The 14,000-nt window shown below is 43.4% G+C and overlaps 1 protein-coding gene across 2 annotated transcripts in view; it reads right to left on the minus strand.

The window, feature by feature from the left end:
- Positions 1–13,239, minus strand: part of LOC109907201 (cyclin-dependent kinase 6) — an 83,460-nt gene extending 70,221 nt beyond the window's left edge. Inside the window, exons 1-3 of one of the 2 annotated variants that reach the window (XM_031795149.1) lie at positions 12,644–13,239; positions 11,468–11,806; positions 4,763–4,898 (exon numbers count right to left, since the gene is read on the minus strand). In XM_031795149.1, coding sequence (XP_031651009.1) covers positions 4,763–4,898; positions 11,468–11,691 — 360 coding nt within the window. In that variant the 5' untranslated portion in view covers positions 11,692–11,806; positions 12,644–13,239. Of the gene's footprint in view, positions 1–4,762; positions 4,899–11,467; positions 11,807–12,582 lie in introns of both variants that reach the window. The other variant, XM_020505029.2, reaches the window with a different exon arrangement.
- Between the last annotated feature and the right edge of the window lie 761 nt (positions 13,240–14,000).

Consider the following 14,000-nt stretch of genomic DNA (forward strand, 5'->3'; position numbering starts at 1 on the left):
GAGATAGCTAGCTAGGAAACACAAGCGATACCCAAGAATAAAAAGAAAAAAGTAGCCTAGAGAAAAAGCAGTGAAAACATGGCATCCCCTAGTGCAGTCCCTGTTGTCATGCTAATAAGCAAGACGCAGTCATATTGTTTTTTGTAACCGTGTCACAATACAGGACATCTGCCAGTTAGTGTAATGCTTCATTAACCAGGCTTTTATAGGGCCAGGCCTGGAGACGGGGAAGGACGGGGGATCTGGGGTTGGAGGAGGGGGTAGAGGGGCACGAAGCCCAGCGTTAGCCCAGCGTTAGCCCAGCGTTAGGTTGGGGGAGGCTGCGGGACAGAGACCGGCTGCTTCATGTCCTTCCAGCTCATTTGATTCCCGGAGCCTCTTTGATCAATTACCATACGGTGGGTCTGGGGGTGGGGGTCTGCAATCTGGTGTCCTCTGGTCTGGAGGAGTGTTACTGTGCAGTGTCCACTGTCATGGAAATAAAAGGGACGGTGCCACTGTCATCTTGTACTTGATCGTTTTTCATTGTCCCTCATCGCTCCAGCTGCTGTTTGGATGTTGAAAATAAATATCTAATCAAATGTTATTTGTCACATACAAATGGTGAGCAGATGTTAATGTGAGTGTAGCGAAATGCTTGTGCTTCTAGTTCCAACAGTGCAGTAATAAACAACGAGTAATCTAACCTAACAATTACAGCACTACTACCTTATACACACAAGTGTAAAGGGATAAAGAATATGTACATAAAGATATATGAATGAGTGATGGTACAGAACGGCACAGGCAAGATGCAGTAGATGGTATCGAGTACAGTACATACATACTGTATGAGATGAGTAATGTGGGGTATGTAAACATATAAAAGTGGCATAGTTTAAAGTGGCTAGTGATACATGTATTACATAAAGATGGCAAGATGCAGGAGATGGTATAGAGTACAATATACATATGAGATGAGTAATGTAGGGTATGTAAACATTATATTAAGTGGCATTGTTTAAAGTGGCTCGTGATACATTTTTTACATCAATTTCTCCATTATTAAAGTGGCTGGAGTTGAGTCAGTATGTTGGCAGCAGCCACTCAATGTTAGTGGTGGCTGTTAACAGTCTGATGGCCTTGAGATAGAAGCTGTTTTTCAGTCTCTTGGCCCCTGCTTTGATGCACCTGTACTGACCTCACCTTCTGGTGAACAGGCAGTGGCTCAGGCGGTTGTTGTCCTTGATGATCTTTATGGTCTTCCAGTGATATCGGGTGGTGTAGGTGTCCTGGAGGGCAGGTATTTTGCCCCCGGTGATGCGTTGTGCAGACCTCACTACCCTCTGGAGAGCCTTACAGTTGTGGGCGGAGCAGTTGCCATACCAGGCAGTGGGTGATACAGCCCGACAGGATGCTCTCGGTTGTGCATCTGTAAAAGTTTGTGAGTGCTTTTGGTGACAAGCCAAATTTCTTCAGCCTCCTGAGGTAAACGACTACCACCCCGTAGCACTCACTTCCGTCATCACGCTGTCTGTGTGGGTGGACCAATTCAGTTTGTCCGTGATGTGTACGCCGAGGAACTTAAAACTTACTACCCTCTCCACTACTGTCCCGTCGATGTGGATAGGGGGGTGCTCCCTCTGCTGTTTCCTGAAGTCCACGATCATCTCCTTTGTTTTGTTGACATTGAGTGTGAGGTTATTTTCCTGACACCACACTCCGAGGGCCTTCACCTCCTCCCTGTAGGCCGTCTCGTTGTTGTTGGTAATTAAGCCTACCACTGTTGTGTCGTCCGCAAACTTGATGATTGAGTTGGAGGCGTGCATGGCCACGTAGTCGTGGGTGAACAGGGAGTACAGGAGAGGGCACAGAACGCACCCTTGTGGGGCCCCAGTGTGAGGATCAGCGGGGTGGAGATGTTGTTACCTACCCTCACCACCTGGGGGTGGCCCTTCAGGAAGACCAGTACCCAGTTGCACAGGGCGGGGTCGAGACCCATGAGCTTGATGACGAGCTTGGAGGGTACTATGGTGTTAAATGCTGAGCTGTAGTCGATGAACAACACTCTCACATTAGGTATTCCTCTTGTCCAGATGGGTTAGGGCAGCGTGCAGTGTGGTTGCGATTGCATCGTCTGTGGACCTATTGGGGCGGTAAGCAAATTGGAGTGGGTTTAGGGTGTCAGGTAAGGTGGAGGGGATACGGTCCTTGACTAGTCGTTTAGCTCAGTTACCTTAGCTTTCTTGGGAACAGGAACAATGGTGGCCGTCTTGAAGCATGCGGGAACAGCAGACAGGGATAAGGATTGATTGAATATGTCCGTAAACACACCAGCCAGCTGGTCTGCGCATGCTCTGAAGACACGGCTGGGGATCCCGTCTGGGTCTGCAGCCTTGCGAGGGTTTACACGTTTAAATGTTTTACTCGTGTCGGCTGCAGTGAAGGAGAGTCCGCGGGTTTTGGTAGCGGGCCGTGTCAGTGGCACTGTATTGTCCTCAAGCGAGCAAAGAAGTTGTTTAGTTTGTCTGGGAGCAAGACATCCTGGTCTGCGACGGGGCTGATTTTCTTTTTGTAATCCGTGATTGACTGTAGACCCTGCCACATACCTCTTGTGTATGAGCTGTTGAATTGCGACTCTACTTTGTCTCTATACTGACGCTTAGCTTGTTTGAATAGCTACACTGTTTGTATTCGGTCATGTTTCCGGTCACCTTGTCCTGATTAAAAGCAGTGGTTCGCGCTTTCAGTTTCACACGAATGCTGCCATCAATCCACGGTTTCTGGTTTGGGAATGTTTTAATGGTGCTGTGGATACGACATCGCCGATGCACTTGCTAATAAACTCACTCACCGAATCAGCGTATTCTTCAATGTTGTTGTTTGACGCAACGCGGAACATATCCCAGTCCACGTGATCGAAGCAATCTTGTGTGGAAGTGTGGAATCAGATTGGTCGGACCAGCGTTGAACAGACCTGAGCGCGGGAGCTACCTGTTTTAGTCTCTGTCTATAGGCAGGGAGCAACAAAATGGAGTCGTGGTCAGCTTTTCCGAAAGGAAATGGAATCTCTCTCCCGCTCAAAAAGTGGTCTTCCATGCTTGCTTTCAAATCAAATCAAATTTGATTAGTCACATGCGCCGAATACAACAGGTAGATGCTTACTTATGAGCCCCTAACTGATAGTGCAGTTTCAAAAAATAGGGATAAGAATAAGAGATAAAAGTAACAAGTAATTAAAGAGCATCAGTAAAAAAATAACAATATATACAGGGGGGTGCCGGTACAGAGTCAATGTGCCGGTTAGTTGAGTTAAAAAAAAAATGTAATAAAACCAGTTAGTTGAGGTAGTATGAACAGTTGAAATCGGAAGTTTACATATGCTTAGGTTGGAATCATTAAAACTCGTTTTTCAACCACTCCACAAATTTCTTGTTAACAAACTACAGTTTTGGCAAGTCGGTTAGGACATCTACTTTGTGCATTACACAAGTAATTTTTCCAACAATTGTTTTCAGACAGATTATGGGTCTTCATGGACAATGACCCCAAGCATACTTCCAAAGTTGTGGGAAAATGGCTTAAGGACAACAAAGTCAAAGTATTGGAGTGGCCATCACAAAGCCCTGACCTCAATCCTATAGAAAATTTGTGGGCAGAACTGAAAAAGCATGTGCGAGCAAGGAGGCCTTACAAACCTGACTCAGTTACACCAGCTCTGTCAGGATGAATGGGCGAAAATTCACCCAATTTATTGTGGGAAGCTTTGTGGAAGGCTACCCGAAACGCTTGACCCAAGTTAAACAATTTAAAGGCAATGCTACCAAATACTAATTGAGTGTATGTAAACTTCTGACCCACTGGAAATATGAAATAAATAAAAGCTGAACTAAATCATTCTCTATTATTATTCTGACATTTCACATTCTTAAAATAAAGTGGTGATCCTAACTGACCTAAGACAGGGAATTTTTACTAGGATTAAAAGCCAGGAATTGTGAAAAACTGAGTTTAAATGTATTTGGCTAAGGTTAGGTTAATAAATAGAGAGAGACTAACTGTCGAGAGGGAAAGAGGTTAATAAATAGAGAGAGAGACTAACTGTCGAGAGGGAAAGAGGTTGCCAACACTTCCGCTTCCTACCGTTTGCAGATACTGGGTCTGTGTTTCAAATGGCACCCTATTCCCTACATAGTGCATAGGCCCTGGTCAAAAGTAGTGCACTATACAGTGTACATGGAATAGGATGACATTTCAGATGCACCCCAGCAAATAACTGGATTACTTCCGGATTAGTCTGATATTCAGGATGACTTATGGTTTGTTAGTGTGTTTGGCCCTGAAGGCAATTTTTTAGCCTACAGGAAAGGGAGGTTGGACACACGATGAGACACTGCACATAAAGAAATGCCTTCTGTCAGTGTCACCTAGTTCTGTCAATCTATATGATTACACACACTCACAGACACACACACACACAAATAAAACACACACACAGCGTCTCCTCCTTTAGATACAGAGTGAAGTGAGGGACCAGAATGAAAATAGAAAAGCAGAGGCCCTCTAATTAGGACCCAATATGCCACATGTGCTGCCCTTCAAAAAGCCTGAATGCTGTCTGATGTTTGGGAGTTCCATCCTCGGTTCCTGTCTGGGCCAGGAAGAAATATTCCCAGGATACTTTGCAAAAACAAGGTCCACATATTCATAGACCTTACGAATACAGTAGGGCATTTTCAATTTAGTGTGAAGTTACTAAGAAGTTGCCCCTAGACAGACTCACTTTGATAGTTTCAGGTGGCACCCCAGGATCAGGTGCTTTCTCCAGGTACGTGGTCAGGTCCTGGTCAACGTGCTCAAAGACCAGGGTCAGCTTGGTCTCGCGGTCGGTCCGAGACACAGTACACACATCGAACAGTCTGCAGAGAGAGAGAGGCAGAGTGAATACTGCTGCTTAGCATTGTTAATGTCAGTCAGATTTCATTGTAACACATATAAAATGATCTATAAAAGGGTTTGTAAAAGGATCACAAGTAGTCCATAAAGTAGTTCACAAGTAAATAGAGGTTATAAAGTCATCCGTCTTTAATTTAAGAGGAATAACAAAGTATTTTCATGTATAACCACCATCTATGACAAACCATATTTTCCCGTCTAAACTGGCTTCTGAAATATAGATAGACACTTGATAGGATCCCTAGCATAATTCAATACCTGAGAGAGATCTAATCTATTTAAACAATCTAGCTTCAGTTAGGGGGGGGGTGGGATTTGTTCATAGTGTCAGTTAACTGTCCAGGGTCCGGTTTCCCAAAATCATCCAAAGCATAGGATCCTATGGTTCTAATATGAAGTTAGCCTTACAATGCTTTTGGGAAACCAGGCCCAGACTAGTTTTCCTGACAGTTTTGAAAGAATGCAAGCAATGCTTTCACATACTGGGCCTTGTTAGCTAAACGAAAGGAACCGATCTGAAATTCCTTACTCGTGACTGATGGACATTTTGGCAACATGATCTCCTAGCCCTTATTCCAGTATGTGTGCAATAGCGGACTACACAGTACAGTAACCACAATAGGATCCGTTGAGAGTTGAACACCTTGACAGAGTGAGTGATTTGCCATTCTCCTTATTAAAAACATGCAACTGTAACCGGCCAGGCTGATATTGATTACTGCATTGTTGGGTTTAGAGTTTGCAAGAAAGGCATTTCACTGTACTTGTGCACGTGACATTAAAATGTGAAACTTGAATCCAGGTCTCCTTGATGCCACAAGACCCCTTAGTCCACTGAGCTAAAGCCTGGTCAATATATCTGGGAGCAAACGCAAACTATTCAGGTCTCAGACAAGGTTACACATCAAGCAGGCATACACTATATGTACAAACGTATGAGGACACCCCTTCAAATTAGTGGATTCTGCTATTTCAGCCAAACCTGTTGCAAACAGGTATATAAAAATAGAGCACACAGCCATGCAATCTCCATAGACAAACATTGACAGTAGAATGGCTTTACTGAAGTGCTCAGTGACTTTCAACGGGGCACCGTCATAGGATGCCACCTTTCCAAGTCAGTTTGTCAAATTTTTGCCCTGCTAGAGCTTCCCCGGTCAACTGTAAGTACTGCTATTGTGAAGTGGAAACGTTGAGGAACAACAACAACGGCTCAGTGGCAAAGTAGAAGTTCTGTCCTCGGTTGCAAAACTCACTACTGAGTTCCAAACTGCCTCTGGAACCAACATCAGCACAATAACTGTTTGTTGCGAGTTTCATGAAATGGGTTTCCATGGCCGAGCAGCCACACACAAGCCTATGATCACCATGCACAATGCCAAGCGTCGGCTAGTGTGGTGTAAAACTCGCGGCCATTGGACTCTGGAGCAGTGGAAAGCATTCTCTGGAGTGATGAATCACTCTTCACCATTTGGCAGTCCGATGGACTAATCTGGGTTTGGAGGATGCCAGGAGAATGCAACCTGCCCCAATATATTGCCAACAGTAAAGTTTGGTGGAGGAGGAATAATGGTCTCGGGCTGTTTTTCATGGTTCGGGCTAGGCCCCTTAGTTCCAGTGAAGTGAAATCTTAATGTTACAGCATACAATGACATTCCAGATGATTCTGTGTTTCCAACTTTGTGGCAACAGTTTGGGGGAAGGCCCTTTCCTGTTTCAGCATGACAATGCCCCCAGGCACAAAGCGAGATACATACAAAAATGGTTTGTCGATATCGGTGTGGAAGAGCTTGACTGGCCCACACAGAGCCCTGACCTCAAACCCATCGAACACCTTTAGGATGAATTGGAACACCGACTGCGAGCCAGGCCTAATCGCCCAAAATCAGTGCCCGACCTCACTATTGCTCTTGAGGCTGAATGGAAGCAAGTCCCCGCAGCAAATGTTCCAACATCTAGTGGAAAGCCTTCCAAGAAGAGTGGAGGCTGTTACAGCAGCAAAGAGGAGACCAATTCCATATTAATACACATGATTTGGAATGAGATGTTCTACGAGCACGTGTCCACATACTTTTGGTCATGTTGTGTAGTTCCGACCCATTTCCTTTAGGCATGTTTAGCCTCCTGCCCAGTAAACCTATCCCTTAGCCTCCTGCCCACTAACCCTGTCCTTTAGCCTCCTGCCCACTAACCCTATCCTTTAGCCTCCTGCCCACTAACCCTATCCTTTAGCCTCCTGCCCACTAACCCTATCCTTTAGCCTCCTGCCCAGTAAACCTATCCCTTAGCCTCCTGCCCACTAACCCTGTCCTTTAGCCTCCTGCCCACTAACCCTATCCTTTAGCCTCCTGCCCACTAACCCTATCCTTTAGCCTCCTGCCCAGTAATCCTATCCTTTAGCCTCCTGCCCAGTAATCCTATCATTTAGCCTCCTGCCCACTAACCCTATCTTTTAGCCTCCTGTCCACTAACCCTATCATTTAGCCTCCTGCTCACTAACTCTATCCTTTAGCCTCCTGTCCACTAACCCTATCATTTAGCCTCCTGCTCACTAACTCTATCCTTTAGCCTCCTGCCCACTAACCCTATCCTTTAGCCTCCTGCTCACTAACCCTATCCTTTAGCCTCCTGCTCACTAACCCTATCATTTAGCCTCCTGCTCACTAACCCTATCCTTTAGCCTCCTGCTCACTAACCCTATCCTTTAGCCTCCTGCTCACTAACCCTATCCTTTAGCCTCCTGCCCACTAACCCTATCCTTTAGCCTCCTGCTAACTAATCATATCCTTTAGCCTCCTGCTCACTAACCCTATTATTTAGCCTCCATCCTGACAACGGCAATAATAATGTTGTAGCTACATTATATCTATTTTAAGAGGGAAACCCTTGGCGACTCCTGAGCATCCAACACAATACATTAACATTGTGGGTGTATTTTTACTAGGTGACAAGCCGAGCCCAAACATACAGATTATTTGGGCAGTTGTGCCATGGGGAAGCGTTGGTGAAAGCCTAGAGAAGACGTCCAGTGTCAACCTCAAAGAGCCGAGGACGACGACAAAGATTCCTTCAGGAGCACCAGGGCAACGTGTGATGCGTCATGGCAACTGAAGCAGTCTGGACTGCCCATGACCGACCCCTAGATGTGGTTGAGCAGCATCTCTCACCATGGCAACCAATCCGTGTGTGTGACAAGAACGTGGATGGAATTTATCCACTCACTGACATCGCTCTATCATTGTTTCAATGACACTATGGGGCCAATAAGGTCCGTATCCCACATATCTTTTATGCAGTAATTCTTAGATTTAATTAAAAATGTGTCATATTTACAGTGGAATCCGTATTTCAATAGCTTCAAATATTTCGAAAGAGTCAATGGGTCTGTAGTAATAACAGTAAAATTGCAGTTGATGTCTGTGTAATCTCTGTGAATTGTCTTGAAGTGAAGCATGGGAAAGCTGCTCCACCTGGTAGTCCTTTTCTTTTCCCCTTGTAGCCTAAAGGGAATATGCACTGTGCCACACCCCCTCTTAACAAAGGCTTGTAAATCCTGCACTGAGGATTCAAGGTATTATTGCCATACGCCCATGATGTCACAGAACGAGCAAGCCACCCTGTTGGAAACTTGGGGTTAAACGCCCCTCAGAACCGTGATTGTTCCACTACAATGCAGCCTCTCGCCAGACACTGAACATATGGGATGACTAATGGGCGTCATTCTTAAACATCCAGTGGTTGGCTGGCCTGTAGTTACACAGTAGGTCCAGAATGCACCCTGCTCAGTGCTCACTCTCTCCCGCGCTGTTTAGCTTTACAGAGAGACCAGACCAGATGCCCTTTGGTGTGGATTTGAGCTTGGGCTAACGTATAGGAACCAGAATTTTACAGAATGGGAGAAATTAACATACCACAAAGTATAGGGAGTAAGGACACATTTTGTGTCATCATTTAAATCTGTCGAACCTTCGATGTGTGGAATCTCTATGAAGAATAGATTAATTTATTCAGCTGAAGAGATTAATAGAGGCTGTAGTGTGACAAACAGCGCTTAGAATAACATTTGTACAGTATTATTAAAAAGTTTCATACAAAAGTACTCAATCTCTCATTATAAGCTAAATGGCAAGGTTAGACCTTGAGCTGGGCCGGTAAATGACGTGGTTTCTCTGCCGAACTGAACTGACCTCCAAATTGGACCATGGGAGTATACAGCTGCAAAGCATAACAACCCCTGTATGTTGTCTTGTGGCCTGGAGGACTAAAAACAACACATCTTATATGTAGACTACTGGAATGGGGGCAACATCAGCCCAATACAGTATCTCTTAGTGTGACTCGATGCACAAAATGGTTCTCTCTTATCATTCCCAACCGCAGTTCATTGACTTCCCAACAGCAGTTCATTGACTTCCCGACAGCAGTTCATTGACTTTTCTGTGAAATTCCACTCTAACCAGCGATGGGGGTGACTTTACCCATGACTTATTTAGGTTGATTCATCTGGTGAACAGATATCACCCAAGAATGTCTATCACAGGTGCTGCACACAAAGAAACCTTCCAGACACACCAGGCTGTATTAAACATAACGAACAGTCTACTGTATGGCACTATAGTATCACCAGGATCAAAATGGGGTTTATAGTTGTACATCACAAAACAACAACTTTTCCAAAGGTCAATAAGGCAACTCCATAAACCGCTTGCAAGGCATTATGCAGTAATTTGTTGGTTGCAACGTGGTCTCAGAGCCTTTTTAAAATCTTTAAATCTGAAAGACTCCATTTAGTATAATATATTATGTTTCGTATGGTATGTAGTCATTTGTGGATGTCCATCACCTATTTCGTCTGATACTGTATGTTAGGAATTACAATTTGTATTATATGTTACGAATTTGCAAAATGTACAATATGTTACGAATTTGCTAAATGTACAATATGTTACGAATTTGCAAAATGTACAATATGTTACGAATTTGCTAAATGTACAATATGTTACAAACTCTAGCTAGGTGGCTAGTGAAAGGGGGATACCTAGTCAGTTGTACAACTGAATGCATTCAACTGAAATGTGTCTTCCGCATTTAACCCAACTTCAGAGGTGTGAGGGGCTGCCTTAATTGACATCCATGTCTTCGGGGCATGGGAAACAGTGGTTTAACTGTTCAGGTGCAGAATGACAGATTTTTACCTCAGCTCAGGGATTTGAGCCAGCAACCTTTAAATTACTGACCCAACACTGTAACCACTAGGCTACCTGCTGCCCTATGGCTAGATGGCTTACATTAGCTCGCTAACGTTAGCTAGGGTTAGGGTTAAGGTTAAGTTTAGGAGTTAGGTTAACCCCAAGAGTCGATTTCCGCACCCCGCATAAATCGAATTAGTATAATACAAAAATCTCCATACAAATCTGTCAGTTTAAGACAGAAATATCTGTTTTGCATTGTGATGCGTATCAATCTACCACATCCGCCATTGTCGCACTTCCTCATCTGCAGTGGAAGGTGACAGAGCTAGACCAGGAGGCATCCCGAAAATCGCTCTTCCGACAAAATTGTCTGTAGCGTCTGAACGGTTTGGCCTACAAAACTATTGTGACCCCTCTATGGAAAGATCACGAACACGATGGTGTTCTCTGTTTGCTCTACGACCCCCACAAGTGGGACTCATCTGAAGTCGGTACAGCCGATCTGCCAACTTCTGTCTGTAGGGTCCCAACAGTTTGGGATACACATTAATATGACCCCTCACGAACACGTACATGCCAGTTTTGCTCTAGGACAACCACGGGCCTCACAAGACTTGTCTAAAGCAAACGTTATTTATACATCTGTCAGCAATGGGTGTGGCTGAAATAGTCCACTAATAATCCACTAATTTGAAGGGGTGTCCACAAATGTTATATATATAATGTATATAATGTATTTACAGTGTATAGACTGTTTAGTGCCAAAAATATGGGGTTACAAAGATGTACAAATAAAAAAGACTCACTTTCCTGATCTTTCTTATATCGCTCAGCTATAGGACAGACGCTTCAGAAGAAACTTCCTACAGATGTTTTGGGGGGGGACTAGCTATCGTTCCATGTAGTGAATTTGTTATTCAATGCGTTTGTATGGGCTAATAGCAGTAAGGCCAAAAATGTTTTTTTCATCAAATATTTTTTGTTATACTTCAAGGGGTCTTAAAATTCTTGATCAAATAGTTAATGATCCTTGGTATGACCTTGTTAAAACTATTCCATATAGTTTAGTAGAACCCACCCACATCCCAACCCACCCCCGGCTTAAAACTATTCCATATAGTTTAGTAGACGTTGGCATTATATGGCCACCCATGTAACCATATCAAATGTAACATATCATACTAAATGGAGTGTCTCGGAATTACATACAGATCATACTAAATGCTCTGAGAGCAGGTTGTTTAAAGAGATACATATCAGGGGTTATAATAGCATATGGTTGAAAAGATAATGCAACATCTGGGAGATTGTTAGATGCACCCCCCTCCATCTCTTCTTACCTGACCACGTTGGGGTGTTCGAATGCCTCCAGTTGCCTCAGTACCGCCACCTCACGGATGGTTGAGAGGGGCATCCCTTCCTCCTCCGTCTGTACCCGAACTCGTTTTAGGGCTACAAAGCGTCCCTCGTTCTTCAAATCTCGTGCCTTGTACACCTTTCCATACGCACCTTCCCCAATCTCGGCGACGGGCTCGTACTGTTGTGCTACACTTTCTTTGTCCATTTTTGCGTCTTTTTTCTTTTTCTTGTTGATATTGCGGGGAATCCCAACGAACGTAACGAACCAGGGTTATTACAAAGCCATCCTCACAGAAAATAGTTGTTGGCGCGTGCAATGCCTAAATTAAAGGAAGACAGAGGTAGCAGAGACATCGTATATGTCTGTCTGTTTTTGGTTAAACGGAGGTCCACAACATTGTGTCATCAAGTTTAGTATTATTCCGACTATCAACACGAGAACCCCGATGCGTTCTACTTGATCCACTCCCACTTCATTACGCGTATGAATCTCTTGTCCTCCTAGTTACCTCACATCACACATCTGGCATCTCTAAAAAAAACTGTTTTTAAAAACAATTTTACATAAGTTCTCTGCAGAATGCAGTACATATTACAACAATAAGGTCATCTTTCTGTTCATGCGTAATCACAGATATGTAGACGAATGAGTCAGAAAAACAAGCAAACCAACTTGAAAGAATACAATATAAACTCTGCAAACTCAGTTATAATTATTATACAAATATTTTTTCCAGCCTCCGATATCTTTTCCCAAATGTTCCAGTCTATTATGGTTTATTATAGGCGACAAACTTTTGCGAGCACGTGGTTGTCTACTGATTGTATTGTCTGAACTTCCTATAGTCCATTTAACCACATCTCTCATTTTCCATGTCATTAATAGTGTTGTGGTTTAATAATGCAACTTGTTCGCTATGCGTTTTTTGCACGGCAACTTTAAAAATATATATATAAACATTTAAAATAGCCTACAACAATTAAAACATTGCAGCATCGTAATTGGCAACTCATGCTTTTAAAATATCACAATAAGTACATTCATGCAAAATACATTTTTCTACACAAAAAGTTAAATATGAATATTTCAGCCTACCTTATTGTATGTTATCAGTGAAATTCGCAATTGGTCGTGTCCATGAATTTATGAAACATACCCCCTTTGGATAAGTGTTCACACTAAGACAGAACACATCACAGATCCCTCACTGTCACGCCGGGCCACACAGGTAGTCGGATGGAGCAGCTTCTGTAACCCCCATCCCTCAGCAGTAGGTTCACCACCTCTGCAACTGCAGCTCAAGCAAAGCAACTATAATACGGGGGGAGGGGGGTATTATAATTTTTTTTTAACTGAAAAACACAGTGCAACTTGGGGGGGGGGGGGGGGTCATAGGACAAAAGCGTGATATATTCTCCAAGCCACGCTTTTCTCAGTTTTTCCCCTTTTTAACTCTCTTTTCCCCATTTATCCCGGGATATGCAACGCTTGCCTGTGAGCTCCGTCTCTTCTTCGCTTTCCCACGCTGGCTGAATGTGCCTTGACCCCCTTCAGATAAGTTTGACACAGAGCAGGAACATTTCCGCATTCCTCCCGACTACAAAGACTAACCGCCTCCTTTTTCGTTATGTTGCCCTCCTTGGTTCTTTATCATTCATAGTTCTCTCTCGGGTTTACCTCAGAGTCAAAACCAGCAGCACCACAGGGGGAAATCTGGGCGGGAAGAAACGTTTATTTTAATGGAACATTCGATCTATCCGGGCCATTGAAAACTATTCCATTGACAATACACCAGCGGGGAAGCAGGGTGACAAGCACGCCTTTGGCCCATAAGGTCAGGTTCGGTTCAAGGACTTGTGACTTGGGTTGTGTCAGGGAGTGATTCTCCTTCAATGACTGTATGGATTCTCGCAAGGCACTCACCCCTTCGAGGGTGGTCATTTTCAATGTTTTCAATGCTTCATCTTCATGTGAGATGCCCCCCATGATGAGTTTTTTTTGTGGCCCCCATCAAAGTTGCCCATCCCTGGCCTGGGTGATATTCATTTTGGGAAAAAATAAATACCGGTATGTAAATGATCCAATTAAAATATGTATATTATTATAATTTATGGCACATAAAATAATATCGATGAACATAAGTGTTATGTGTCTTTCAAAATTGGGATGAAAAGTGATTTATCCAAAACTGTTATGAGATTTCTGTTAGGCCTCTTTCAGGTGTGGTAATACAATATATAATTGAATAAAAAACTAAATCAACAATAACTTTTTTGTTTGTTATGCATGTCAATGGATATTCTGTTTTTTACATGTTCTTTAGAATGAATCCATGGGCTTTTGTGACAATCAGTGACAATAGATTTAGTATCTGGTAGCTTATATAACCACAATAATTTAGATTTTTTTTTCTTTTTTTCTAAATCTATTAAAGTGTCATAAAGTAGCCTATAGCTGTGGGTCATGGCTAGAAAGGATACAGCTTTTGTTAAATTTACTTCAAAAGATTTTTG

The sequence above is a fragment of the Oncorhynchus kisutch genome, linkage group LG17 (genome assembly GCF_002021735.2).
Source record: "Oncorhynchus kisutch isolate 150728-3 linkage group LG17, Okis_V2, whole genome shotgun sequence".
NCBI classification, from domain to species: Eukaryota; Metazoa; Chordata; class Actinopteri; order Salmoniformes; family Salmonidae; genus Oncorhynchus; species Oncorhynchus kisutch.